Source organism: Leptidea sinapis, chromosome 23, assembly GCF_905404315.1.
Source record: "Leptidea sinapis chromosome 23, ilLepSina1.1, whole genome shotgun sequence".
Lineage (NCBI taxonomy): Eukaryota > Metazoa > Arthropoda > Insecta > Lepidoptera > Pieridae > Leptidea > Leptidea sinapis.
Genome location: NC_066287.1, coordinates 12,502,105 through 12,528,452, shown reverse-complemented (window position 1 = coordinate 12,528,452; position 26,348 = coordinate 12,502,105). Strand labels below are relative to the sequence as shown.

The 26,348-nt window shown below is 31.0% G+C and overlaps 1 protein-coding gene and 1 pseudogene across 2 annotated transcripts; one reads left to right on the top strand and one right to left on the bottom strand.

Moving 5' to 3' along the window:
• The first annotated feature begins 1,252 nt into the window (after positions 1-1,252).
• LOC126971122 (ribonuclease H1-like) lies at positions 1,253-18,697 on the top strand. Of its 2 annotated transcripts, XM_050817278.1 has the most exons (5): positions 1,253-1,436; positions 5,266-6,015; positions 7,145-7,312; positions 16,327-16,515; positions 17,983-18,697. In XM_050817278.1, the coding sequence occupies exons 1-4, from the start codon at positions 1,430-1,432 to the stop codon at positions 16,452-16,454; spliced, it is 1,053 nt and encodes a 350-aa protein (XP_050673235.1). In that variant the 5' UTR covers positions 1,253-1,429; the 3' UTR covers positions 16,455-16,515; positions 17,983-18,697. The 2 variants fall into 2 exon arrangements, with proteins under 2 accessions (XP_050673235.1, XP_050673234.1); XM_050817277.1 differs by lacking the exon at positions 1,253-1,436 and having other exon boundaries at positions 4,864-6,015.
• LOC126971307 (uncharacterized) lies at positions 16,754-24,027 on the bottom strand (annotated as a pseudogene).
• Between the last annotated feature and the right edge of the window lie 2,321 nt (positions 24,028-26,348).

Sequence of the window (26,348 nt, the reverse complement as noted above, 5' to 3'; positions counted from 1 at the left end):
ATAAAATATCGTGACTTACGAAATCGAACGCTTTGGACATGTCAAGATATAGAACAGTTGCCTGTTTTTTGCAATCAAGATTCTCAGTAATTGACTTCAATAGGTTAAAAATGCCAAGGGAAGTGGACTTACCCTTTTAAAATACATTTTGATTTGGTGAAATAATATTAAATTTTAGACAATAATTCATTAGTCTTAAGTACATACATTTCTCGGAAATCTTAGCAAAGATAGAGATAAGAGTTATTGGGTGGTAATTAGATATATTTGATTTATTTCCCTTTTTAAAAAGTGCTATTGTACGTGACTCTTTCAACACATCCGGGTAAGTACCTGTTTCGAAGGACAAATTAACCAGATAAGTCAAAACACTTCGGATCACAGTTCCAGACTTTTTTAATATCTTTGTACAAAGGAGGATGGCGAGAATGGACCCACATAATATAAAAATTAAGAAAGCATGATCAAATTGAGTTTATAAGATGTTTATACAAAAATTACTGAGGCGCTAAGATATGGGAGTCAAAAGATATAAATTATTATAATTTATTAAAAATAGGTTATCTTGCACTATTGGAACGTTTTGCGCAATTCATTATTGACATCTACATTTTTTTGACATGACAGTATTTTTTTATGAATGTTCCGACACCATCAAACTATATATACCTTCTCAAATCGGTGTTATTCAGTAGTAATTCACAATAATTGTGAATTACAATAAGACTTAATAAGATGATTGTCGTTTTTGATATTAAAATCAGTAGGTATCATAAATATATCTATAAGATTCGATACCTGTTTGAAAAAGTAATGAATTGTGAATCCTCAATTATAAGCTGCTGGTTAACCTTCCACATAAATATTTTATTATCTTTAAGCAGACAGTAATTAGGCATAGACATAAGATACAAATTATAGATTGGACAATAGATATTGATTAATAATTTTAGGTTAATTTTTACTTTTAGGTAAGTATATCTTTTTAGACTTCCTTACGATTTGCTTTTTTCTTAGTTTTGTTACGTTCTACAATACATGCCCAATGGGTCCCAAAATACATGCATTCTCGAGAGAACTTTGTCATTTGTCTAAAAATTATGGGCTATGGTTTTCATAGTTTCTGAGAGCGTACATGAACATGACATTATTACATTGACAGATGACGGCTACAGTCCGTTCACAGTTATTTTACCTCTGACATAAGTCATTATATGTTTTCTTTATGTTGGTATTCCTGTCGAGTCGTTCTGTGAAGTTCCTAGCGTTTTTCATTCATATTTGTGATATTTCATCTGTTAGCATGCCGAAAAGAATTCAAAGTAGCGGAAGAAATATTATACTATCGGTGCGTGATTTCTGTGAAAGAGAAAAAGAAAATAATGCTCCTTTAATTCCATTTGGAAATGTCCGTCAATGAGTTGCTGCCATGACGGGTATGTAAATTAGGGTTACCCATCTTTAGTATTTTTCCTAATTTTAGTGGAAACTTGATGTCCTAGCGTTACCGCCATCAGTGCATAATTTCTGTCGCGTCAACTTTGATTTCTCTTACCATAAATGTTAGACTGCTTGTTGTTGTTCTTGCGAGTACAGTAACTATCTTGTGATGTTTTTTGTATGTTTTATTTTTATAGTAATATAATCAATCATTTGCTTCAATTTGATATAGAAGTTCTATGTCCTTTATATTAGTCTTTTTAATATATTATATGATATCATAATTTAATAGAGTAATCATTGAAAATTTATTGAATTAGGCGTTACTTTGCGGAAATCCATAACTATACAAATGATTTAAGTTTTCTTAAGTGTTAATTCCGCCAATATTTTATATATATATATATATAGATTTTGGCGAGACAACACGTCCTGAGGATGCCTCGTGTAGAGGCTAAACACGTGTTGAATTGTTTTAAAGGCAAATATTGGCGGAATTAACACTAAAGAAAACTTAAATCATTTGTATAGAGTAATCATTGTCAATTAGTATTATAATTTAATTTGAATAAATAAATAATATAAATGCCAACTGACCTCTATTTTTTTTAGTTAGAACTACAATTTTCGTTTGGCATTTGATACGATTAGGTAAAAATATAAATAGGAACATTATTGGTAAGAAATAACTGTCTACATATTATATACACATATATTTTTAATTTAAAATGAAATAGGCTTTCTAAAATAAAACTTTTTTCCTGTTTCAAGAATATCTGAAAAAACGATAAGCACCATAACTAAAGAAGGCGAAGTTGCTTTATTCACTTTTCAAAAATTTTCTACGACCAGAAAAAAACGCATCCAAGAAAAATAAATATTTTGGATGATTTTGATCTGTGCGCAGTTCGAAATAAAATACTTGAAATGTATACCGCCAGAAAGGAGGTACCGACTTTGGGGAAACTCTAAACGCAGAGTTAAAAATTGATATAAATTTTCGTGGAGGTCGTACTACATTATGGAAAATTATACGTACCTACGAAAAAAATTCTGTGCGAAACTCTATTTCACTATTTCTTGTGAGAAAGTGAAATATAGTGAAAAACGTTTGATAGCAACGCAAATAGATTACTTTATTTCCGATTAAGATAATTATCCGGATGAATATATTGTGGTTATTATTGTGTAACTAACTAATACAATAACAAATGACAGCTTACAATTAATACACTAAACGTGCTTTTTTAAGATACAAAGTAGCAACTCATAAATGGGTTGGTAATTCTTTGGTATTAGTTAAATACTTTTGATAAGCTTGCACATATTTTTCCCGTCTCACATAATCTCCCGATCACTTAATTGTTTTTTATTTTAAAATAATATTATTAGATAGGCATATTCTTAAAGATATATAAAGGTATAGTCTTATTAATGTATGTTTATGTATTAGGATGTTTGTTTCCGAGTCATGGATGTTTAAGTAAGTATATTGTATTAAATATATCATTGTCTTGTAACCCATAACACAGGCTATATATGCTTAACTTGGGGCAAGATATTTTTTTTTTAATAAATTTACATTTTTTAGGAAGTTAGGAAAAACAGACTTTAATAATAAATATATCACACTGATGTAATTATTATTGAAAATTAACCTGTGAATAACAAAAATTAAAATTTGGTTAGCAAATTTCTGTAATGACTCCAAATATTTATTTAAATGCTTTCAACCGTCCCGATAAAAAAGATCTTATTACAAACTTTACGTTCAAATCATTATATTGTAAGAAAAAAATATATCATCAATACCGTAAAATTAAAATTGTCGTTTGAGGGAGTCATAGAAGCTAAATATGGCAATATAACGCTCAGGTTAGCTAACCTAAAAGGCTAGAGGTAAAATAACTGTGAACGCACTGTATATGTTTGTAAAAAAGGGAGATGTTAACCTTTTCGCTTTCAAACTTAGCCGGATTATACTTCGTGGCCAATCGTGATACTGTAATTTCTAATATTTCAAACATAAGTCAATTAAAAAAAAAACATTTAAGTCAAATGACTGCACGTTTCATAATAAACTAAATTTCAATTTTTACTTTTATGCAGTCCTGTCTCTTTTCACGTAGTATTTACATTTTACATCCTCTTTGTAATTTGTATTTTGTTTATTACCTATTTTGTAAATAATTGGTATTCTGTTTTATAGTAAGCATTCACTATGGATTAATGGAAAAGAATCGAAAGAAAATAAAAATCGACTAATCAGTATTCAAAATTAATCGATTTGAGAAAATCGATTTTAATAACAATAAATAATAGATTACTGCGAAAAAATCGTTTTTTTTTAATTATTTAAAAATACATGCTTTTCATATTCCAATAATAATCCTAAGAGATTCATAATATTAACAATTAATCAGATTAAAAATCAAATAAAATTATATAAAAATAACCAATTCAAACCTAAACTTATAGGCAATGTTCCCTTAAAATTTCAAGGTAAGGAATTAGGAAATCAAATAGCATTATTGATACAAATTTTAGTACTATTAAACGTTTTACTTATTATAATAAAAAAGGAAATGATGAGCATCCCAACAAAATGACAAACTTATTGTCTCAAAACCTAAAATATAAATAAAAAAAGAGTATGGAAAAATAAATCAAATTTTAACAAATAGTTAAGATCAAAGATAGTATTAACACTCAGCATTTAAGGTTAGTATAAACAAGTATAGAAATATAAATATTTTTTATTTATACATAAAATTTGTTAATATACCAGAAATAAAACAAAACAAAAAAATTTTTTTAGATAATAATGTAATATTTTTTAATTAACGATGTAAATAAATTATACATACCGACAATTAACCTCAAATCTATAAATGCACTCAATACAGTTTATTCAAATCAGTTTTATCACTAATATTCAATATATATAGATATCCTAATAAATTATTAGTAAATACTATCACCGTCGTATTTGAAATTGATTTAATAAAAACACCAAAATAATATTTATTTATTCACACTGTTTAATTGTACTGTTACGAAACACGTGTTCTAAATATAAAAATGCTAGAATATACAACTTGAATATAGTTATCAATTTTCATCCCACCTAGAACTAACTTCACGATGTAGAATTCAGGTGTCAGTGTGCGCGCGCATCGTAAAAATTCACTCTCATCATTTTTATCCATCGCGCCAAAAGAAGTATAACTTCAAAAAATTGCCATAAATGTCCAATGCTATTTTAAATTTGACTAGTTTTAAAATAAAATACTTAAAATGAGAATTAAAAAAACTTAACGACTACTCTATAGTCTCAAAAACTAAACTTAAATACAAATCTAATTAATATAATCAATGTAATATAACAAATGTAATTTATATAATCGATTTACTATGAATCGATTATAATAAAATAATAATCGATTTAAATAAATATTCAATTATTTTTTAACATCCCTATCTGTTGTTGAATTCTAATTTCTAACGTTAATCTCGTTAGAGTAAAACCCAAAGAATAGTAAAATCTGCAAAAGTGTTCTGTGATTATTCTTCCTTGGGTTGAGTGTTGATAATTGTTGTTCCGTATTGTATTTCGTGATAAATTGGCCACCCCGTTTACCGTAAAAATTATTGAGTATGTTCGTGTGACCAAGTAGACCGTAGTTATTTTGCAATTTACTGGTACCTATTTAAAAATTTAAATGATATGGGGCGTAATTGGATATCAAAGGATTTTTACTCACCATAGATTGGTTTCCAAAAAAATATTTAGATTTGTATTAAAGATGCCTTTTTATGCTGTAGCAAAGGGTCGAATATCGGGGATATTTATGAATTGGGGTGATTGTGAAGCTCAAGTGAAGGGATATTCTGGAGCGCGGTTTAAAAAATTCAACACCACTCTCGAAGCACAAGAATTCATTTCGGCATTTAGTGACAGTGGAGTATTAACACAATCTAAACAAAAACCGAATAGTGCCAGCTTAACCAGTTTATCAAGGGAAGACCTTAAACGACCTTGTTCAACATCTACACAAAACACAAACGAAATTGCAGTTCCAAAGAAGAAAGTTAAGTCTAAACAGAATTCATCCTCAAGTGATGATGAAATATTTGATCTGGCCACTATTATTGAAAACAAATTGAATGATATTGAAAAACGGCTAAAAGAGCCTATTAAAGGTGTTGATAAAGTAAAAACAATCCAAAAGGCTCCTAGAAGAACAGTATTAATAGAACCTTTAGGGCAGGGAAAGCCTGTCGGTGGAGAGAATGATTTTGAGACTGATAGTGATGGTTTTGTTCAAGTTTATACTGATGGAGCATGTTCTTCGAATGGATGTGAAGGAGCTCGTGCAGGGCTGGGAGTGTATTGGGGTAATGGACACAGGTTGAATGTCAGTGAGCCAGTATCCGGCCGAGCTACAAACAATTGTGGTGAGATACAGGCTGCAACTAAAGCTATCAGACAAGCCTTGGATAATGGAGTCCAGAAATTAACAATTAACACTGATTCACAATTTCTTATTTCCTCAGTGACTAAATGGATGCCAGGTATTATTGTTGGTTATATTTAATATATTAGAATAGTAGAACAATAGTTTCTGTCAAGCTAATACAAAATGTAAGGTAACAATTTTTGTTAGAATTTTTTTAACACTAAATAACCTATAGATATATAATAAACTTACTATTTGAGTAGGTTATGAGTAGAGATGAATCAATTAGTTGACGAAGAATACTAATCAGTGATATAAATTACAGTTAAATATTAGTTGGCTCATATGTATCTATGAAGAAATCTACCCAACATGTGTAACAAGTCACAGGAGACATGATTCTAACATGTTATTTCCTTTATTTCATGGTCCTACATATTTTGATAATTATTTGTTGAGCAAGCTACTCACCAAATGAAAAGACCACTTTTATTGTCTTGAAGCAGCTTGTATAAACAAAGCAATAGGAACATTTCCAAGCACCCAAACACTGTCACATCATCAGAACAACTGTTCATTGTCAATACATTTATGATGAATTGAATATATTTTGTTCACAAAAATTTGCTTTTTGCTCTAAATAGTGATTTTTATTATTATAACACTAGAAATAAGGAATTGATTGTAAATAATTCTAGTAGGCTTCATTAGATATATAATAGCCCTAAGGTATAATTTATACACTTTTATAATAAATTCCCATCCACTGTTCAGGTGTTATCATGAATAAATTTAATTCTTTTATTAAAAAAATATTTTTGATTAAAAAGAGCACAAAAAAGAATACAGCTGGGAGAATTTATTGCGCCACTTCTTCTCTCTCAGAGTGCTATTTGTTTCCAAAGAGGTGGTTGTGTAAGAAATGAGATCAAAAAGAATTCTACATGAATCAATTTTGAGAAGATTAATTAATTTTATGCCTTTGCCAACATCAGTAACATATAGTTTTCACATCTCTTGTTATAAGAACAGGAGCATACATAAACAATTGATTAAAATTTTTTTAATTTGATGATTATCGGTGAAAAATTGTATTCTCTGTCATTCTCTCAGTTCATTAGTTTCTACATTTAAACTTAATATGAATGGCAAATTGACACAGTTGGCTTAGCAGTACAGTCATATTTTATCTGGCTTAAGATGCTTAGTCTTTCCTAACAATTAATATTATTTATTCCAAACAGGTTGGAAAAGAAAAGGATGGAAACTTAAGTCAGGGGAGCCTGTGAAGAATGAGATAGATTTTAAAGAACTAGACAGTATTCAAAATAAACTAGAAATTAAGTGGAATTATGTGAAAGCCCACCAAGGAGTACATGGCAATGAAATAGCTGATCAACTAGCCAAAGCAGGTGCTGCCAAGTATATAAATAAGGTTTAACTTATATTTAGAAATATTTTCATCAGTTATAAAGTGACTCTTGAAAGAGGACACAATTTAAATGTGAACTTTGGACTTTTTTGATTAAAATAAAAATTAAGTAAGTACAGTAAATAATTGAAGTCATTATACTATACGAGGTGTGTTAAAAAATAATGAGAATTTTTGTTTTATGAAAAAAATCTTTATTTATTCATCAATATCTATTTTGTCCCCTTCAAAGTAATATAATATCCCCCTCGGATATAATACATTTGTGCCAACGCTTTTTCCAATCCTCGAAACACTTTTGAAAGTCAATCTTCGTTATAGCTATTAGCTCTTTCAATGTCATCTATGCTTGTAAAACGACGGCCTTTTAATGTTCTCTTAATTTTGGATATAGAAAAAAGTCACATGGAGCCATATCTGGCGAATATGGAGGCATCGTTACAGTTTTGTTTTTGGCCAAAAATTCACAAACGAGCAATGAAGTGTGAGCAGGTGCATTATGGTGGTGCAAAAGCCATGAATTGAATTGCCACAAATCCGGGCGTTTTTTTTCGGATTGCTTCACGCAAACGGCGTTCAACTTGTGGGTAGTACTCCTTATTGATTGTTTGAGCTTGTGGCAAGAATTCATGATGCACTATGCCATTAAGATCGAAGAACACAGTGAGCATAACCTTCACAGTCGACCGAACTTGTCGAGTCTTTCGGTCTTGGCGATCCAGAATGCCTCCACTGGGATGATTGAGCCTTAGTTTCGACATCATATCCGTGAACCCATGTTTCATTACCTGTTATAACACGTTTTAGTAGTTCTGCATCGTTATTAACTTCATTTAGCGACTCCTGAGCAACTTCCATTCGCCGCTGTTTTTGTTCGAAATTTAACAATTTTGGAACGAATTTTGCTGACACACGTTTCATACCCAAAACTTCCGAAAAAATTTCATGGCATGAGCCAACTGATATGCCAACATCATCAGCGACTTCTCTGATTGTGATTCGGCGATCGTTCATAACCATTTCTTTCACTTTTTTCACGTTTTCATCGGTTGTTGATGTGCTTGGGCGTCCGGGTCGTTTGTCATCTTCAACGTTTTCGCGGCCATCTTGGAAACGCTTATACCACTCGTAAATCCTTGCTTTAATCATAGCAGACTCACCATATACCTTTGTTAACATTTTACAAACTTCACTACACTTATATCATTTTTTACGCAAAATTGAATACAAATTCTTTGATCCATTTTTTTTCACAAACGAAAATCGCCGAGCTCGAAAAACACGTCTAACGTTAGCGGCTGCCATTCAAAAAGTAAGCAATGAATATTGCTGAAAATTTTATCGTACTTCAGGGGCATGTGTACCTACATAATAAAAATTTAATTTAATTTTTTATACAGGCGGACTCACCAAACCCGCGAAATTTAAAAATTCTCGTTACTTTTTGAACACACCTCGTATTAAAAGACTTCGTACCTATTTGTTTAAGGTATAGATATATATTATAGAGAGTATTCTCTATTAACTTCTGTATTCTGAAGCAGCTCTACCTTATGCAATATGTCTTCTTCTTATAATGTTTTTATAATGTAGAAAAGACTGTCTTTATATGAGATTAGTAACCACATATTTATTATGTGTTATGTAACTCATTCTAATTGTCAATTAGAATGTGTCCTCACAGAATCTGTATAATATGTACTTTATAAATATTGCAAGACAGTTTGTTACTATATTTTTGATTTGAATAAAAGTAAATATTTTGTGATCAATCACTACTGGTGTCATGTAAAGTGATTATAAAGTAAATTTAAATAAAGTCTTTTTAACTGTATGATTTCTTGTTTTTGTGCTGGTTTGGTATCAAAGATTTATAACCACTCACACATTTATCCTTGACAGCTGGCCTGTGAGTCAGTTCAAAGTTCAGGTGAACATAAGCTCTGATAACACATGTCAGCTGTTGGCAATCTATAAACTTATTTTCGAGCGAATTATTCCTAAAAAATTGGATTGAAAAATCCAAGAGAGTAGTGTTTTCTCAATTGTTACTACGTCAAACATTACCAACTTTCGAGAAAAGGAAGACCAAAGTTATGACACCAATGTTCTATTGAGTTAGGTATTTGGTTCAAAGTTTATCAATACTTATAGTTATACTGTCTTATTAATTAACGCAATTAAAAGTAACTCCAAGTTTAAAATTACTTCTCCCTGTCATGTATTTCCACAGAACAGGTAAAAGATCTTAAAATGCCCATCACGCGTAATTTAAATGGGAACATCTGTCGCCATTCGATGTTATACTACACGCCCCAGACACGCCCTAGTCAAATAAACACAAGCACACATACGTTACCACTAACACAGCCCTATAATTGATCAACACAGATAATTGGCATACATACGACTACTTTTGACATCTCACGCCTGTGAAGTTACATTTTTTTTTAATTAAACTGTCAAACCGATAATATACTTCATGGATGGGTACATATTGTGTATAGTGATGTGCCATGCATAAAGAACAACCCGACGTTCAAAAATCGGTGATGACATTTAAATCGAATATATTCAAATCATGTAAATAATAACTGTTACGCATGGGCTATTTATTCACAACATATACCTTTTCAATAGTACTGATTGCGGGTTGACTCCAAGATTGTGACGATACTGCATCCAGTCTAACTTTTGTCAGTCAGTCATTTTGTAACAAATTTGAATTCTGACTCCACGCCGTTAGTGCTTTGTATACGTTTTATTTTTTAAATCGCTGAAGGACTTGGCAATACGGAGCTTAGATTGCCAATATCATTGATAATACAAAGCCATGTCCGAATATTATCTCTGTCTGTCTATAATTAATTTGAGGGGGGAAAATTAATAAATATTATTATAAAAAAGAAATTTTAAAATAAAATACTGAAGGGGGGGGGGTTAAGTATTTTTATGGATTTTTTTTTTAATTTTATAGGAAATTAGTATTGTAAAAGAATTTTGAAAAATAATTAAAGTAAATTTAATAAAAAGTAATTTTAATTTTTTGTATCTTGGGTATCAGAGTTTATTAAAAATAAATTATATTAATAATAATCTCGAATTTAAGAGAGTTAATTGATTATTTAAATTAGTGTTTTAAAATTATTTAAAATAATTCATTAGAAATGAAATGTTAATCGTTTTTAAATATATCTAGTTTTTTTAGAAAAAAAAAATAATTTTAAATATTATTAATTTTAATTTTTATTAATAAACAAAAAAATATATTTTAAGGGATATATTAAAATTAAATTTTTATAATTGGGTTTATTTTAAAAAATAAAATTTTTAAAATTTATATTTTTTATAAATTATAATTTTTTATAAATAATTTTATTAAAATTAAAATTTAAAATTTATATTTAAATATTTATAAAAAAATAATTTTTAATAAAAAGAAATTAGGTATAATGATAAAATTAGTACAAAATTTTATAAATGAGAAAATAAAAATTTATATAATTTAAATAAAGGAATTCGGCAAAAAAAATATTCACCTGTTTAACAAAAACATGTCTTTTTGGAAATAATTTAATGTCTAATCTGCCCACTGAAATAAATTTAAAGGGCTGCAGTATATTGACTGTACAAAGGTAGCATAATCATTAGTCTTTTAATTGAAGACTTGTATAAATGATTGGATGAAATATAATCTGTCTCTATTTAAAAAATGAAATTTAATTTTTTAGTTAAAAAGCTAAATTAAAATTAAAAGACGAGAAGACCATATAGAGTTAAATATTTTAAAAATTATTATTAAAATAAAGAAAAATTAACACTAAATTTTTTTTAAATATTTTATTGGGGTGATAGAAAAATAAAAAAACTTTTTTAAAATAATAAACATAAATAAATATTTATGGTCCATAATTTATGATTATAAGAAAAAATTACCTTAGGGATAACAGCGTAATTTTTTTTTAGTTCAAATAAAAAAAAAAGTTTGCGACCTCGATGTTGGATTAAGATAAAATTTAAATGCAAAAGTTTAAAATTTTGATCTGTTCGATCATTAAAATCTTACATGATCTGAGTTCAAACCGGTGTGAGCCAGGTTGGTTTCTATCTTTAGTAAAATAAAATATTTTAGTACGAAAGGATCAAATATTTAAAATAATTTTATATAATATGAATATTACTAATAATATATTTACTATTTTGGCAGAAAAATGTAATGGTTTTAGAAGTCATAAATATATAGTAAATTATATAGATAGTAAATGTTAATAATAGATTTAATTAATATTATTATTGGAATAATTATTTTATTTATTGGGGTTTTAATTGGTGTAGCTTTTTTAACTTTATTAGAACAAAAAAATTTAGGTTATATTCAAATTCGAAAAGGTCTTAATAAATTAGGTTTTTTAGGAATTATACAGCCTTTTTCAGATGGTATTAAGTTATTTAGAAAAGAGCAAGTTTATTTAAATTTTTCAAATTATTATTATTATTTTTTTTCTCCTATTTTTAGATTTTTTATTTCTTTAATAATTTGGATATTAATTCCTTTTTATTTTAATATAATTATGTTTAATTTAGGGGTATTATTTTTTTTAAGTTGCACAAGAATTAGAGTATATTTGTTACTGCTTGCTGGTTGATCATCAAATTCAAATTATTCTATTTTAGGGGGTTTACGAGCTTTAGCTCAAACAATTTCTTATGAGGTAAGTTTAGCTTTAATTATAATATCTTCTTTATTATTAATTATAGATTTTAATTTAATAAAATTAGAATTATACCAACAAAATATTTGATTTATATTTTTAATATTTCCTTTAAGAATAATTATATTTTCTTCTATAATAGCAGAAACTAATCGAACACCTTTTGATTTTGCTGAGGGGGAAAGAGAATTAGTTTCAGGGTTTAATATTGAGTATACTCAATATTAAACCCTTCTATAGAAGAGGGAGATTTGCATTAATTTTTTTAGCTGAGTATTCTAGAATTTTATTTATAAGAATAATATTTGTTTTATTATATTTAGGGGGTTTTAGTTTGAATTTAATATTTTATTTAAAATTAGTTTTTATATTTATTTGAGTTCGGGGTACTTTACCTCGTTATCGTTATGATAAATTAATATATTTATGTTGAAAGATGTATTTACCAATTTCTTTAAATTTAATATTATTATATTTAGGTTTAAAAATTATTTTAATTTAGTATAAATTAATAAAATATTTAAATTATTTCTTAAGTTTTCAAAACAAATGCTTTATCAAGCTCATTAATTAATTAAAAATTAAATTATCTCATAATTTACTAATAATAGGGTTAATAATATAATAAGAGAAATATATAATAGTTAAAATTTGTCCAGTAATAATAAAAGGAATTTCTACTGGTCGGGCTCCAATTCAGGTTAGAAGAATAATAATTGAAATTAATAATCAAAAAAGAATTTGATTAATTGGATAAAATTGAATACTTTGAATATTTTTATTAAATGAAAATGGTAAAATAATTAAAATAAGAATTGATATAATTAAGGCAATTACTCCTCCTAATTTATTGGGGATGGATCGTAAAATGGCATAAGCAAATAAAAAATATCATTCAGGTTGAATATGAAGAAAGGATTAGCAGGGATAAAATTATCTGGGTCACCTAATAAGTAAGGATTAGTAAGTGTTAATAAAGTTAAAATAAAAATTAAAATAATAAATTCAATTAAATCTTTAAAAATAAAGAATGGATGGAATGGAATTTTATCTAAGTTTCTATTAATTCCTAAAGGATTATTAGACCCTGTTTGATGAAGAAATAATAAATGAATTATTGTTATTATTAATATAATAAATGGGAGTAAGAAATGAAATGAATAAAAACGAGTTAAAGTTAATAATATATTGATAAGAATAATCCTGTAATAATTTGGCTAATTAAGCATAATCCTAATAAAGATCAAAAATTTCATAATGAGGAAATATTTGATGGTCTTGGTAAATCAATTAATGCTCCATTTAAAATTTTAATTAAAGGATGAGTTTTTCGTAAAGGTTTAAAATTATTTATCATTAGTTAAATGATCGTAAAGGGCCAAAAAAATATTTTTTTATATAATTAATATTATAGTTAAAAAATATGTTTGATTATTATATAATTTAGTTAAATTTAAGTTATTTTCTTCAATTATTAAGAATATATTTAATAAATTATTTATTTCATAATTAATAAATAAATTTGATGAGTAATAAGATTTATAAAAAAACAATTAAAAATTAAAAAATTAACTAAAATAAATAGAAATATTTTAAAATTTAAAGAAAAATTGATTAATTCATTTGATGCAATTCTTGAAATATAAATAAATAAAACTAAGAGTCCTCCTAAGAAAATTAAAAATTGAATATAAGAAAATCAATAAGTTCTAATGATTATTCCTGAAATTAAACATAATAGTAAAGTTTGAGTTAAGATTATAATTCCTATGGATAAAGGATGTTTAATAAAAATTATTATACTTGAGAGAGAATATCAAAGAATAGTTTAATAAAAATAATAATTTTGGAGATTATTGATAACGTATAAATCTTTTCTTTGAAGTTTTTAAATAAAATATTATTTTTGATTTACAAGACCAATGTTTTAAATAAACTATAAAAACTAATGATAAAATTTTTATTTACATAAATATTTTTTGTTGGAAATATAATTTTTGTTAGAAAGCATAAACATTTATTAGTTGTTTTACTTAGACTAGAATTTATTGTATTAAGAATTTATTTAATAATATTAATTTATATAATTATAATAAATTATAATACATTTATATTAATAGTATTTTTAGTATTTACAGTATGTGAGGGGGCTTTAGGGTTATCAATTTTAGTTTCAATAATTCGAACTCATAGAAATGATTATTTTCAAAGTTATAATTTATTATGATAAAAAATTTTATATTTTTATTATTAATGATACCTTTGTTTTTTAAAAAAAAAATATTTTGATTGGTTCAAATAATATTATTTTTAATAATATTTTTATTTATAAATTTAACTATAAATGTTATATTTTATTCAAATTTAAGTTATATATTATTATATATCTTTTGGTTTAATTATATTAAGTATTTGAGTTAGAATTTTAATAATTATAGCAAGAGAAAATTTATATAAAGGAAATTATTATTATAAATTATTTTTTTTAATATTATATTATTATATTTAACTTTTAGTTCTATAAATATATTCATATTTTATTTATTTTTTGAAAGAAGATTAATTCCTACTTTAATTTTAATTTTAGGTTGGGGATATCAACCAGAACGAATTCAAGCTGGTTTATATTTATTATTTTATACTTTATTTGTTTCGTTACCTTTATTTTTAGGGATTTTTTATATTTTTAATAATTATATATATATATGTAATTTTTTAAGATATGATTATATTATATTATATTTAGTAATAATTATAGCTTTTTTAGTTAAAATACCTATATATTTTGTTCATTTATGATTACCTAAAGCTCATGTTGAGGCTCCAATTTCAGGGTCTATAATTTTAGCTGGAATTATACTAAAATTAGGGGGTTATGGATTATTACGAGTTTTAATCATATTTCAAGAAATTAATAAAAAAAAATGATTTTATTTGGATTGTAACTAGATTATTAGGTGGAGTTTATATTAGATTAAAATGTTTTTGTCAAGTTGATATAAAATCTTTAATTGCTTATTCATCAGTTGCTCATATAGGATTAGTAATTGGGGGTATAATAACTATAAATTATTGAGGTTTTATGGGGTCTTATTTATTAATAATTGGTCATGGGTTATGTTCATCTGGAATATTTTGTTTATCTAATATAAATTATGAACGTTTTATGAGACGAAGATTATTTATTAATAAAGGAATAATAAATCTTATACCTACATTAAGATTATGGTGATTTTTATTAATAATTTCTAATATAGCAGCTCCTCCTTCAATAAATTTCTGAGGGGAAGTTGAATTAATTAATAGTTTAATTAGATGATCTTGAATAAGAATATTTATATTAATAATAATTTCTTTTCTTAGAGCTGGTTATAGACTTTACTTATATTCTTATTCTCAACATGGTGAGTATAATTTAGGTTTATATAGATTTTATTTAAGTTATTCTCGTGAATATTTATTATTATTATTACATTGATTACCTTTAAATATTTTAATTATAAAAATTGATTATTATTATTATTATATTATTTTTATTAAAAATAACTTAATGTGAATACACACATTTTTGAAATTTTTATTTATTTTTTAAATTATTTAAATAAAATCAAATTTTATTTAAATAATTTAAAAAAAAAATTGATTTGTGGTATCAAAAATGTGTGTATTCACATTAAGTTATTTTTAATAAAAATATTTTTTTTTATTTTTTTTTAATAATATTTATAATATTAAATATAATATTAACAATTTATTTAATTATAATTAATATAACATATTTTTTAGAATGAGAATTAATTTCTTTTAATTCTATAAATATTGTTTTTACAATTTTATTAGATTGAATATCTACATTATTTATAATATTTGTTAGCTTAATTTCAGCTTCTGTAATTTATTATAGAAAAAGTTATATAAAGTCTGAATTAAATTTAATACGATTCTTAATTTTAGTTTTATTATTTATTTTATCAATATATTTATTAATTATTAGTCCCAATATTATTAGAATTTTTCTTGGGTGAGATGGTTTAGGTTTAGTTTCCTATTGTTTAGTAATTTATTATCAAAATATTAAGTCTTATAATGCTGGGATATTAACAGTTCTATCTAATCGGGTTGGGGATGTTATACTATTAATAGTAATTGCTTGGATATTAAATTACGGAAGATGAAATTATATATTTTATTTAGAATTAATAAATAATGATTTTTCTATAAAGATTATTAGTGTAATAATTATTTTGGGGGCAATAACAAAAAGAGCACAAATTCCTTTTAGAGCTTGATTACCTGCTGCTATATAGTTTCGACACTGAACTATTTATTGATGAAGTGGAGAAGAGACCTGCAATATGGGATATTCAGTGTAAGGATTACTCAAATAAAATTATCAAGAACCAAGCTTGACAAGAGTTAGTGGAGATATTTGGAAATTGTGAAGACACGTTTGAAAAAAAGAATATTTTAAGTAAGTAGGTTTGTTCAAAAAAATTAATAATTATTATTATGAAGCGCTCGTATATTATACCGAGAGTATACTCTCGGTATACTTTAGGTACTTAACTAAATTTAAAATAAACTTCGGTTGTTTTATGCAGACATTTTGAGCATTTTTTAAAATGAAGGTCACAACGTTATTACCTTATTTTGTTTGTTTACATTTAGTTAAGTAGCTTAACCTTTCAAGTACAGTATGTTAGTTGTTTTTATATTTTTGTGTCTTGCCATGGAACACGCCCATCGTTCAAAAAGTAATGAGCGAATTTATCTCTGATATTCAAAGATGACGGTGCCCCTCTTCCTGAGACTAGTCATTGGTGCAGTATCTAAAGTATCTTTATATATTAGACCATCTCTAGTCCGCACATAGTTGTGTAGAATGCAACAGGCTTTTATTATGTCTTCGGCAAAATCTATTTTTACATTTATAGGCCTACTACCTGACCCGACAGACGTTGTTCCGTAAATAATAAAAAAACTTTTATAGGAATTTGCCAATAATATTTCAAAACATCATGAGTTATTTAATGCAATTGTTTCACAGCGGAACTGTCGTGCGACTCTAAATTCTGCCATAGAAAATATTTCCATACAAAACAAATATTGAAAATCAAAATATTTATGGGTCCCAAATCGATATAAAAACTATCCTATCTCTCATGTTGGACCAAACTGCGCTCCATGAAGTAATCCCCATTAAAATCCGTTCCGAGTCCATCGCGGACAAACAACGTGTCACGTAATTTATATATGTTAAGATGAAAGATGCGCCATTTGTTAGCCAAAATACCAAAAGTACACTCAATGTTATGTCGGTCTCTCGATAACGTATAGTTAAAAATCCTTTTTTCATGTGGTAAACATTTGCCTGAATATGGACGCATTAAATTTTCTGCTAAGCCGACGGCTTCATCTCCAACTATAACATAAGGCATTGGTGTTGGGTCTATATTAGATATTGGTTTAGGTTATGTTTAATGATTTTTCTGTCAGTCGTTTATAAAATAAAGAATTTTTATATATAGCAGAATCACTGCTCTTGCCATAAGCCCCAATATCGACATAAGTAAAGCAATAGTTGGCGTCACAAAGTGCTAAAAGCACTATGGAAAAGAAATGTTTATAGTTATGATACAAAGATCCCGAATCAACAGGCATTATAATGCCTGTTGATTCTTGAATATCTTGCCGTCTATAGCACCAATGCAATTTGGAAAATTTGCATATCTCTCAATGTCTCGTGCTATTATTGTCTTCCAGGTATCTTCAGTCGCTTCGGGCATGACTTTGTTTACCAATTTATGCCACATACATACTTCGCGGACAATTCCTCGTCGATTTTCCTAGGCGATAATTGTAACTAAGTTCTGCAAATGAACAACCCGTACCAAGATATCTGAAACAAGAAAATTATTAATAATATCATTATTTTTAGGTACACAACTCCAAAAAAAAATGGAAAAACATACGAGACTGCTACAATAAAGAACACAAAAAAGAAAAAACAACTCCTTCTGGTTCAGGTGCTAGTAAAAAAGCCCAATATATGTGTTTTTCAAGACTTGCTTTTCTGCAGAATAGTGTAAGTAATAAAGACACTACAACTAATATGGAAGAATAAAATGAAAGGTAAAGTGAGGAGACAAGTCAACTAAACGCCAGTGCAACCGAAGCCACTGAAAACGTCCCCCTAAACGTAAGAAAACACAAATGCCAGATGAAAAACTAGCTGTTTTAATAGAAAAAAGAAGAAAGGAAAAAGAGTCAAGACTAAATTTTCAGACTGAACTACTAGAAAATAGTATTACCAAACAAGATGAAGATAAACTCTTTTCTTTGTCGTTATATAAAGAACTCAAAAAAATACCAGGAAATAGGCGTTTAGCGACTTATATCGAATTACTTCCAGTAATACAAAAAGAACAAATCTTACTGCCCCTGTTCGCTACAGTACTCAGCGGATCACACCTTCATATTGGCAAGGACAACAGTATACAACCTCGCAAGGATATTTTACTACATCTGGATCATCTCCTGTTATTCCGGCCGCGTCACCATCGCAAATTAGTTCTGGCTCTCAGTCATCTACTGTTATAGAAAATATATATGCCGATTTTGAAGAACAATAAATAAATCTTACCTTAAAGTTATTACGAGTTTTTCTTCTGGTGACACGCTTGGCCTCAAATGCGTTTCAGAGCTTGAAATATCTTTTTTTTATGGAATAGGAGGACAAGCGAGCGTACGGGTCGCCTGTTGTGGTCACTAAGTGATCACCGCCGCACACAATCTCTTGCAACACTAGATGTATGTACACCACCTTCTGTTATCTTTTCAACTATAACTGATTCATTATAGGTTGCCTGGTAGAAATCGCTCTTAAGCGATAAGGCCGCCTATTGCTTTTTGTAGTATCGATTTTTGTTATGTTTCATAATTTTGTGGTATGCAATAAAGATATATTTCATTTCATTTCATTTCATGTATCACAGGAGCGTTGCCGGCCTTTAAGGAAGGTGTACGCACTTTTTTTGAAGGTACCCATGTCGTATTGTTCCGGAAACACCGCACAAGGAAGTTCACTCCACAGCTTTGTAGTACGTGGAAGAAAGCGTCTTGAAAACTGCATTGTGGAGGACCGCCACACATCCAGATGGTGGGGATGATATCCTAACTTGTGGCGTGTCGTGCGAAGGTGGAATTCGGCGGCAGGAATCTCTTCGGAACACTCCCCGTGATAAATGCGGTAGAAGACACAATGAAGCGACGTCTCTACGCAACGCCAAGTGATCCAGCCGTTCACAGAACACTCGGTCCCCGAAAATTCGAGCTGCTCTGCGTTGCACGCGGTCAAATGGATCGAGCTGATACTGGGGTGCGCCGGACCAGAGATGACAGCAATACTCCATGTGTGGCCGGACCTGCGCTTTGTAGAGCGCTAGAATGTGGACCGGCTTGAAGTATTGCCGTGCTCTATTTATGACGCCCAGTTTCTTTAAAGCCAATTTGGCTGTGCCCTCCAGATGGCCACACAATTTCGAGACCCAGTATTCCGATACTAGGCAAGGCTTTAAGGAAAGTGTTGTCGAAAAGCGGTGATACGGCAAATGGGGTTTTTTAGTGGTAAACGCACATACTTGCGTCTTCTGGGGGTTAAATTGGACAAGGTTCAACTTACCCCATTCCGCGACCTTCTCAAGAGAGGACTCGATAGAAGACCCAAGTTTCTCCTGGCACTGGTCGACGTTTTCCCGAGAGAGACCTGCATGGCACGTGTAAACGGCATCACCAGTGCTGTCGTCTGCATAGCAATGTATGTTGGCGGTGTGCAACATATCATTGATATGCAGAAGAAACAGCGTGGGAGATAGCACACAGCCTTGGGGCACTCCAGCGTTCACGGGCTTGGGATTCGAGCAATAACCGTCGACAACGACCTGTATGTTGCCCAGTGAGGAAGCTGGAGGTCCACTTGCATAAGCTCTCGGGAAGCCCAAATGATGGAAGTTTTGCGAGGAGCGCCTTGTGCAATACACGATCAAAGGCCTTCGCTATATCCAGGCTAACTGCCAAACCTTCCGCCTTGCTTTCAATAGCCGCCGCCCATCTTATGTGTCTCCTTTTTTTGGATCGGATGGACAAGGGTCAGGGACTACACCTTTTGAATTAGAGTGCCGGAATAATCGCGTTAGCACCGGCGTCAACTCAGGGGCACACGTTCTAAGCACGATTGGAGAAATGCCATCCGGCCCGCTCGACTTCCTGACGTCCAACGAAAACAGAGCTCGCCGAACAGTTTTCTGTCTGAACTGTACTTCAGGCATGGAGCTCTATCACCGCGGGATGGTCGGCGTTGTTTTTCCGTTGTCGTCAAGAGTTGAGTTGGAGGCAAAAAGAGTGCACAGGAGATCGGCTTCCTCTTTTGCCGTATGGGCCAGGGTGTCATTCACCGTGTGCAACGGCGGCATGGACGGCTGGTTGAAGTTACCAAGAGCAGCTTTCGACAACGACCAGAACTTGCGTGTTCCGGTCGGGGAACTGTAAAGCTGCTCGCCAATTTTGACGACGTGCTTAAATTTCGCACGGGCGATTTGCCGCTTAAAAAATCTGGAGGCACGGTTATATTTCCTCTTTAGAACTTTGCAGTTCGGATCCTATGAGCCCAGCGCCTCAACCCAAGTTCGATACGCCTGTTATTTGCAGTCAGATGCTGCTTTAACTGACGCATCGAACCAGGGCTGTGATCTGCCACCGATCGGTACTACAGAGCTTGGTATAAAAATATCCATGCCCTGCAGTATCACATCGGCTACTGCAACGGTGCAGGCACTAGGATCATCCGAAGGGAAACAAACCCTGCCCCAAGGCTAGGATGCAAAAAAGTAACGCATCCTATCCCAATCTGCTGACTTGTAGTGCCGAACGCGGCCCGTCGCTGGTGGTCTGCGACGTTGGCGAATAGGCACTACACTCCTGACCAGGCAATGGTCGGACGTTCCGAGAGGGGCGTCGACAGAGACCTGGTAACCATCGGGATGTGTAGTCAGCAGAAGATCTAATAAGGACGGCATGTTGGCGACTCCACCAATTAGGACAGACCATACGCCAATTCAAAATTATGCACAGATCGCCCTGCGTAGTCTGTAGTACGTGATCCAAGACATTCGGCATTGTGCCCGTTGAAATCACCCCAGACTACGATTTCAGCGGAGGGGACCTGAGCAAGCACGTCATCAAATGCCTTGAACGCAGCCCATGAGGTGATCCGTTTCTGCGTTACCACTATGGGACCTGTAGACACACGCATAGATGCAGACGCGGTCCACTAAATCTACGCGGATCCAGAGAGTAGACAGGTCCCTACCCTCAGAATTGCCGAGACGGCGACAGCAGATATCCTCCCTAACGTACACACATACTCCGGCATGAGGCATAAAATTATGCTCAATTTTGTACCCGAGGTACGTTAAATATGTCGTATCGCTAGGTATCTGCGTCTCCGTAAGGAAACAGCTGGCTGCGCCGTCTCAAGGTGGCTGTGGACGGCGATTAAATTGGAGTGAATTCCCCTGATATTACAGAAGTCCACATTAAGCGTGGAGCGGAGTGCCATGGTGTTGCTGCCCTGTTTGTCCTTAGATATGCACGGTACTGTGCCCTCCCCAGAATACGAAGGGCAGCCCGAGCAAGAATACTCGGGTAGGGATACTCCGGCTCTGGTAGAGCCGGTACCCTCCTGGGGTAATATCTTTTGAAGGACCGCTCTCATATTTTTATTGGGGGGTGATGGGGAGGGGGAGGGGGGAAGGGATGGCCACCGGTCCTCAACACTAACCTATGCGAAACATAGCGGCGCTAGGCCGCTACTTCACGCCGGTATTCTGTGCGAGTGTAGTAGCCCGGACGAGTCTAGCCCGATAGTGCTGACGTCATAAGACGGCAGCGTGACTCTCCCACTTTCAAAAAGCCCGTCCAAGTGCATCGTAAGAGGCCACCTCATACGACACACTTGGACCTGGGACTACCCTATTCTTTTTACACCCCGGGGCAGCACAGGGTAAAATTTATTTAGGCCAGCTTGCCGAAGCTAGGATTCTGTTCCAGCATCTTTATTTGAGGCTAGTACTACTCTATCATCAGCATAAGTGGCTGTCACTAAACCTAGTGTTTCAGGGATGTCCGCAGTAAATTTGTTATAAGGACCAGCTCAAGTACAGAACCCTGTGAATTTTTATTTGATGTTCCTTGGTCTACTTCTTCGTATATCTGGCCGTTAGGTCAGACTTATAACTAACTATGAGGGAGGTTTGTCTTGATCTTCGAGAGCAGCCCTCTGTGCCAAATTCTCTCAAATGCTTGTTGCCCATCAAGGAGCACAGTGGAGTAATATTCCATTATTGTATCAACTCTATGTACCTTTTCTATAGTGGTATGTTCCCTTCGGAAGCCAAACTAATGTCAGGTAGCGCTTTGACGTTGGTAGAGACAAGAGCCTAATCGATCTAAGACTATCGTCTTACAGATTACTTGATTAGATTAGAAAGGAGGCAAAGTCGAGGTAAGCACGAGGTATCCCTCGTAACTATAATACAGAAAGGGACTTTGCCTCCTTTCTGTATTATTATTATACTTAAGACCTTCCATGTTTGGGGCAAAAAAGTATCTCATTGCACAAGGCTGTTATGTATAATAACTAGAGCTTTTCGTGGTAACTGCATAAGAATTTATTTTTTTAATCAGGTCGAGTTCTAGGACTTTCTTTTCTTTGATTATTATAATTGCCTTCCGGAGTTCTCTTACGGAAATTTGATTTAGTAGCAGAGTCAACAGATGGTCCTGCATCATGCATCAATGTGTTTTTTAAATTCGTTACTCTTACTTTCATTTGGCATAAACACTTGTGTAAGATGTTTTGCGAACTCATTTATTGTGTTATACATCTTTGATGGTTTTATTTAGATTACTTACAGCTTTGTTGACAGTTTTTTGTCACTAGGTCGCCTAGTGTTATGTTACACTTTGTGCAGTCTTTAATCTGGATTCTGATATGTAAAACATATTTATGTTAAATTGTTTATTTTCTCTGTTCGGAGTGTTCCTTCAGCAGGCTTCTTGGATGCTCATAGCTAGGAATATAGAGACTTCTCCAATGTCATTTTTTGTTCTTAGACTAACCTTTAGGCCAGATTTTCTTCTATATTCTCTCTAAAGCTATCCCAATTAGTATCTTTAACTAACAATAACAAAAACTTCAGAAGATCTGGGAGCTTGCTCCCATGAACACAGTATTTTAACTGTCTGACTCAAGTTGATGGTCTGTGGGACCCCTCTAATGTTCCCATGTGTATTGTAACAAGGAGGTCTTACTCGTTATAATATAAGAACTCATTGTTGATGGGCCGTATAGCTTAAGAATATAATTCCAAAGATTTCAATGACGCGAATGAGAAAACAATCAAGTAAAAATCAGATTAGATCATAAAGTAAGAACGGTCAGGCTTCGGCCTAATATTTTATATAATATAAAATGTAATAACATAAATATAACATATAAAGCAAATGATCAATAAACCATAAAAGAGAAGAAGCCAGTTTTATTCTACAACAATCCTTCATGTGAGGGAAGGCTCACATGTTATAGAACTAGTAACTTGAACAGTTTTATGTTGTGGCAAGCTCTGCAGTAAAGTGTTCATTTGTTATAAGATAATATTAAACTTCTCTGCTTGTATTATTAACATTTGCTCTATCTTTGTAGTCAAGGAGTTTTTTCTGGTCCGTTTCTGTTCAAGTTTCTTTGGGATCTCTTCATAAGTCTGTCCATTTCTTATTGTATTTGTGCCTGTCTTTTCTTGTTTGTGTTTCGTTGAAGACCCACATCCCTTGTAAATAACCGGATGGGGTCCATCACATACGGCACAAGTGCCAGGAATATTTCTGTCGACATTGGAAGTCTTTTGTCTTGGTCTTGGTAGTCCATCTTATAAAATAAACATTCGATGTCCAGTTTTGGTATCACTATAATAAAAATAAAAAAGCTGTAAAGCCGTCTCAATAATATTTATTGAAAATATCTTAACATAATCTACAATTTACTAACATTATGAAGTGAATAAGGGTATTTTTACATTTCCCATAATAATGGTAGTTCATAATAATTTTTGCAACTGAGCCAAAATAGTAGTCATACCAGTACCGTCATTACGTACCTATAAACTATATTTACAATTACTTACATTTAATTATTTGTAAAATATAACTCTGTTCCCTGAGAACGTACACTTGCGCTCAACTTCAAGTTCGAGTTCAAAATGCCTTACATTAAGGTCTATTCTTATTATCATAAATTTATAAGTTGGATCATGAAGCTGCCTTTTACGCATCGCTTTTGAGGGTCGATAAGATTGATCACACTAATATTGTTATCTAGTTTTGGCATCGACGCTGAATACTATTAAGTGAACCCATAGAGGAAAGCAGCTAATATATTGTACTGTTATTCATGTTATATATGTTATTCACATAACTATTGGGGTTAAATATTATATTCAAATTAAAATGTTATTTTTAAATGATTTAATAAGCACTTTTCAAACTTTCATGAGACATTATTAATTTTATTTATTTAAATCGGGTTTACCGGTTCATCGGTGTTGGCACAGACTAGTTTCGGACCACTAGGAGGTCCTTCATCAGAGAGAGTGTAGTGAGTTCCCGTCTCACATTCACATATTTTATATTAAGCAATTTTTTGTTCGTGACATAACGATGTGACGTCTGTGTATGTAAGAGTGGCTGCCAATATGGTTTACACGTGCGTTTGATAATAACACAGTAAAGGAGCGCATAAAGTGGCGCTATTGGTCACACGAGCGACGTGGACCGCCATTACTAGCTGTGACTTTTTAGAACCATGCGCATGCGCCGATAGATATTATTTAATTTTTATATTGTAAAGAAATTACTACGTTCGCTTATTATAATCAAATTGTCGCGAACATATTTTGATGTATTTAAAGACATTCATTTGTAAACCGCAAAGCCTTACTCCCCCTAAAAACGTGCTCTGCAAAGGTCACGAAACGTCTGGCTAAATAAATATTAATTATAAAAATGCAATCTCTACCCAAATAACTTATGTAAAAAATTACAGTTAATTAAAACACGCGTTTTAATGTGTAAGTGATGTCACATCCTATTTTGAATAAAAATATTTGATTTTGAATCCTTTACAAAGAATCATTTTTAAAACCCTCAAAGCGTTAAACAGTTTTCTATATACTTAGGTTACATAAAAGTTATTCGCTCACGTCGTTATAGTTGTAAGCGCAACTTAATATTAACAGTCTTACATTTAAACTAGTTGCTACAATATTCAATGAGACGCCCGTCCCTACGGCCCGTGTTTCTTCAATAAAACAAACATACGCACTTATATAATTGTCAAACATTATAAACGGCGTTGAGCTACAATGGCGACATTAAATAATCAGACGGATAGAACTACTTCACCGTTATCATAAATAAAATAAAATAAGTAATTAAATTTTCCATAACATAATTTGGGAAAAAACTGTAACAAAACTATTAGCCGCGCGCTATCGTAGTCAACACTCAAGGGTGATTAAATTATTGTTTTCTAAATATATTATTTCCTTGTTAGAAAATTTCAATTATTTACTTTAAATTTAACAATTATTTTTTACTATTAAATTTAGATAACTCTACCCTTGTGTTCATTTAATGTCGCCACGTTGCTTAATTAATTATAAATGAAGACATACTTTTAAAACTAGATCCAGATAGTGTGTTTTATTTTAAATTATACTCTTGTATTGTAACACTAGGTACAATATGCTTACTATTTACAAAATATATGTAATTATTACTATATTTCTTGGTTCATGCACTATAAACATAGTCGAACATGGCCAATTATGTATTTACAAAAAGAAACTATCCTAGAATATAAAAAAATGTTATGTCATTGTGAACAGCTTATAAATAAAAACTATTTTAATAAAAAAAAAGTCATGTTTTACTGCAAGTAAATAAATGTAAAAATATGTGTAAACACTTTGACAAATAAATCAATTAAATTTACTGATTTTTATACAACTTATTCAGATTAGGTGATCTAGAAGCACTTTACAATTTTATCGACACCATATGCAATAAGTCCTATAGGAAATAATTTTAGTGTCGGGCAGTATAACTGCACTATAAAACAGGCCAGGTTTATTACTTTCATGTGCGTAACAAGCTACGTCTTACACTCGCGATTTGTATGACACTGTGATT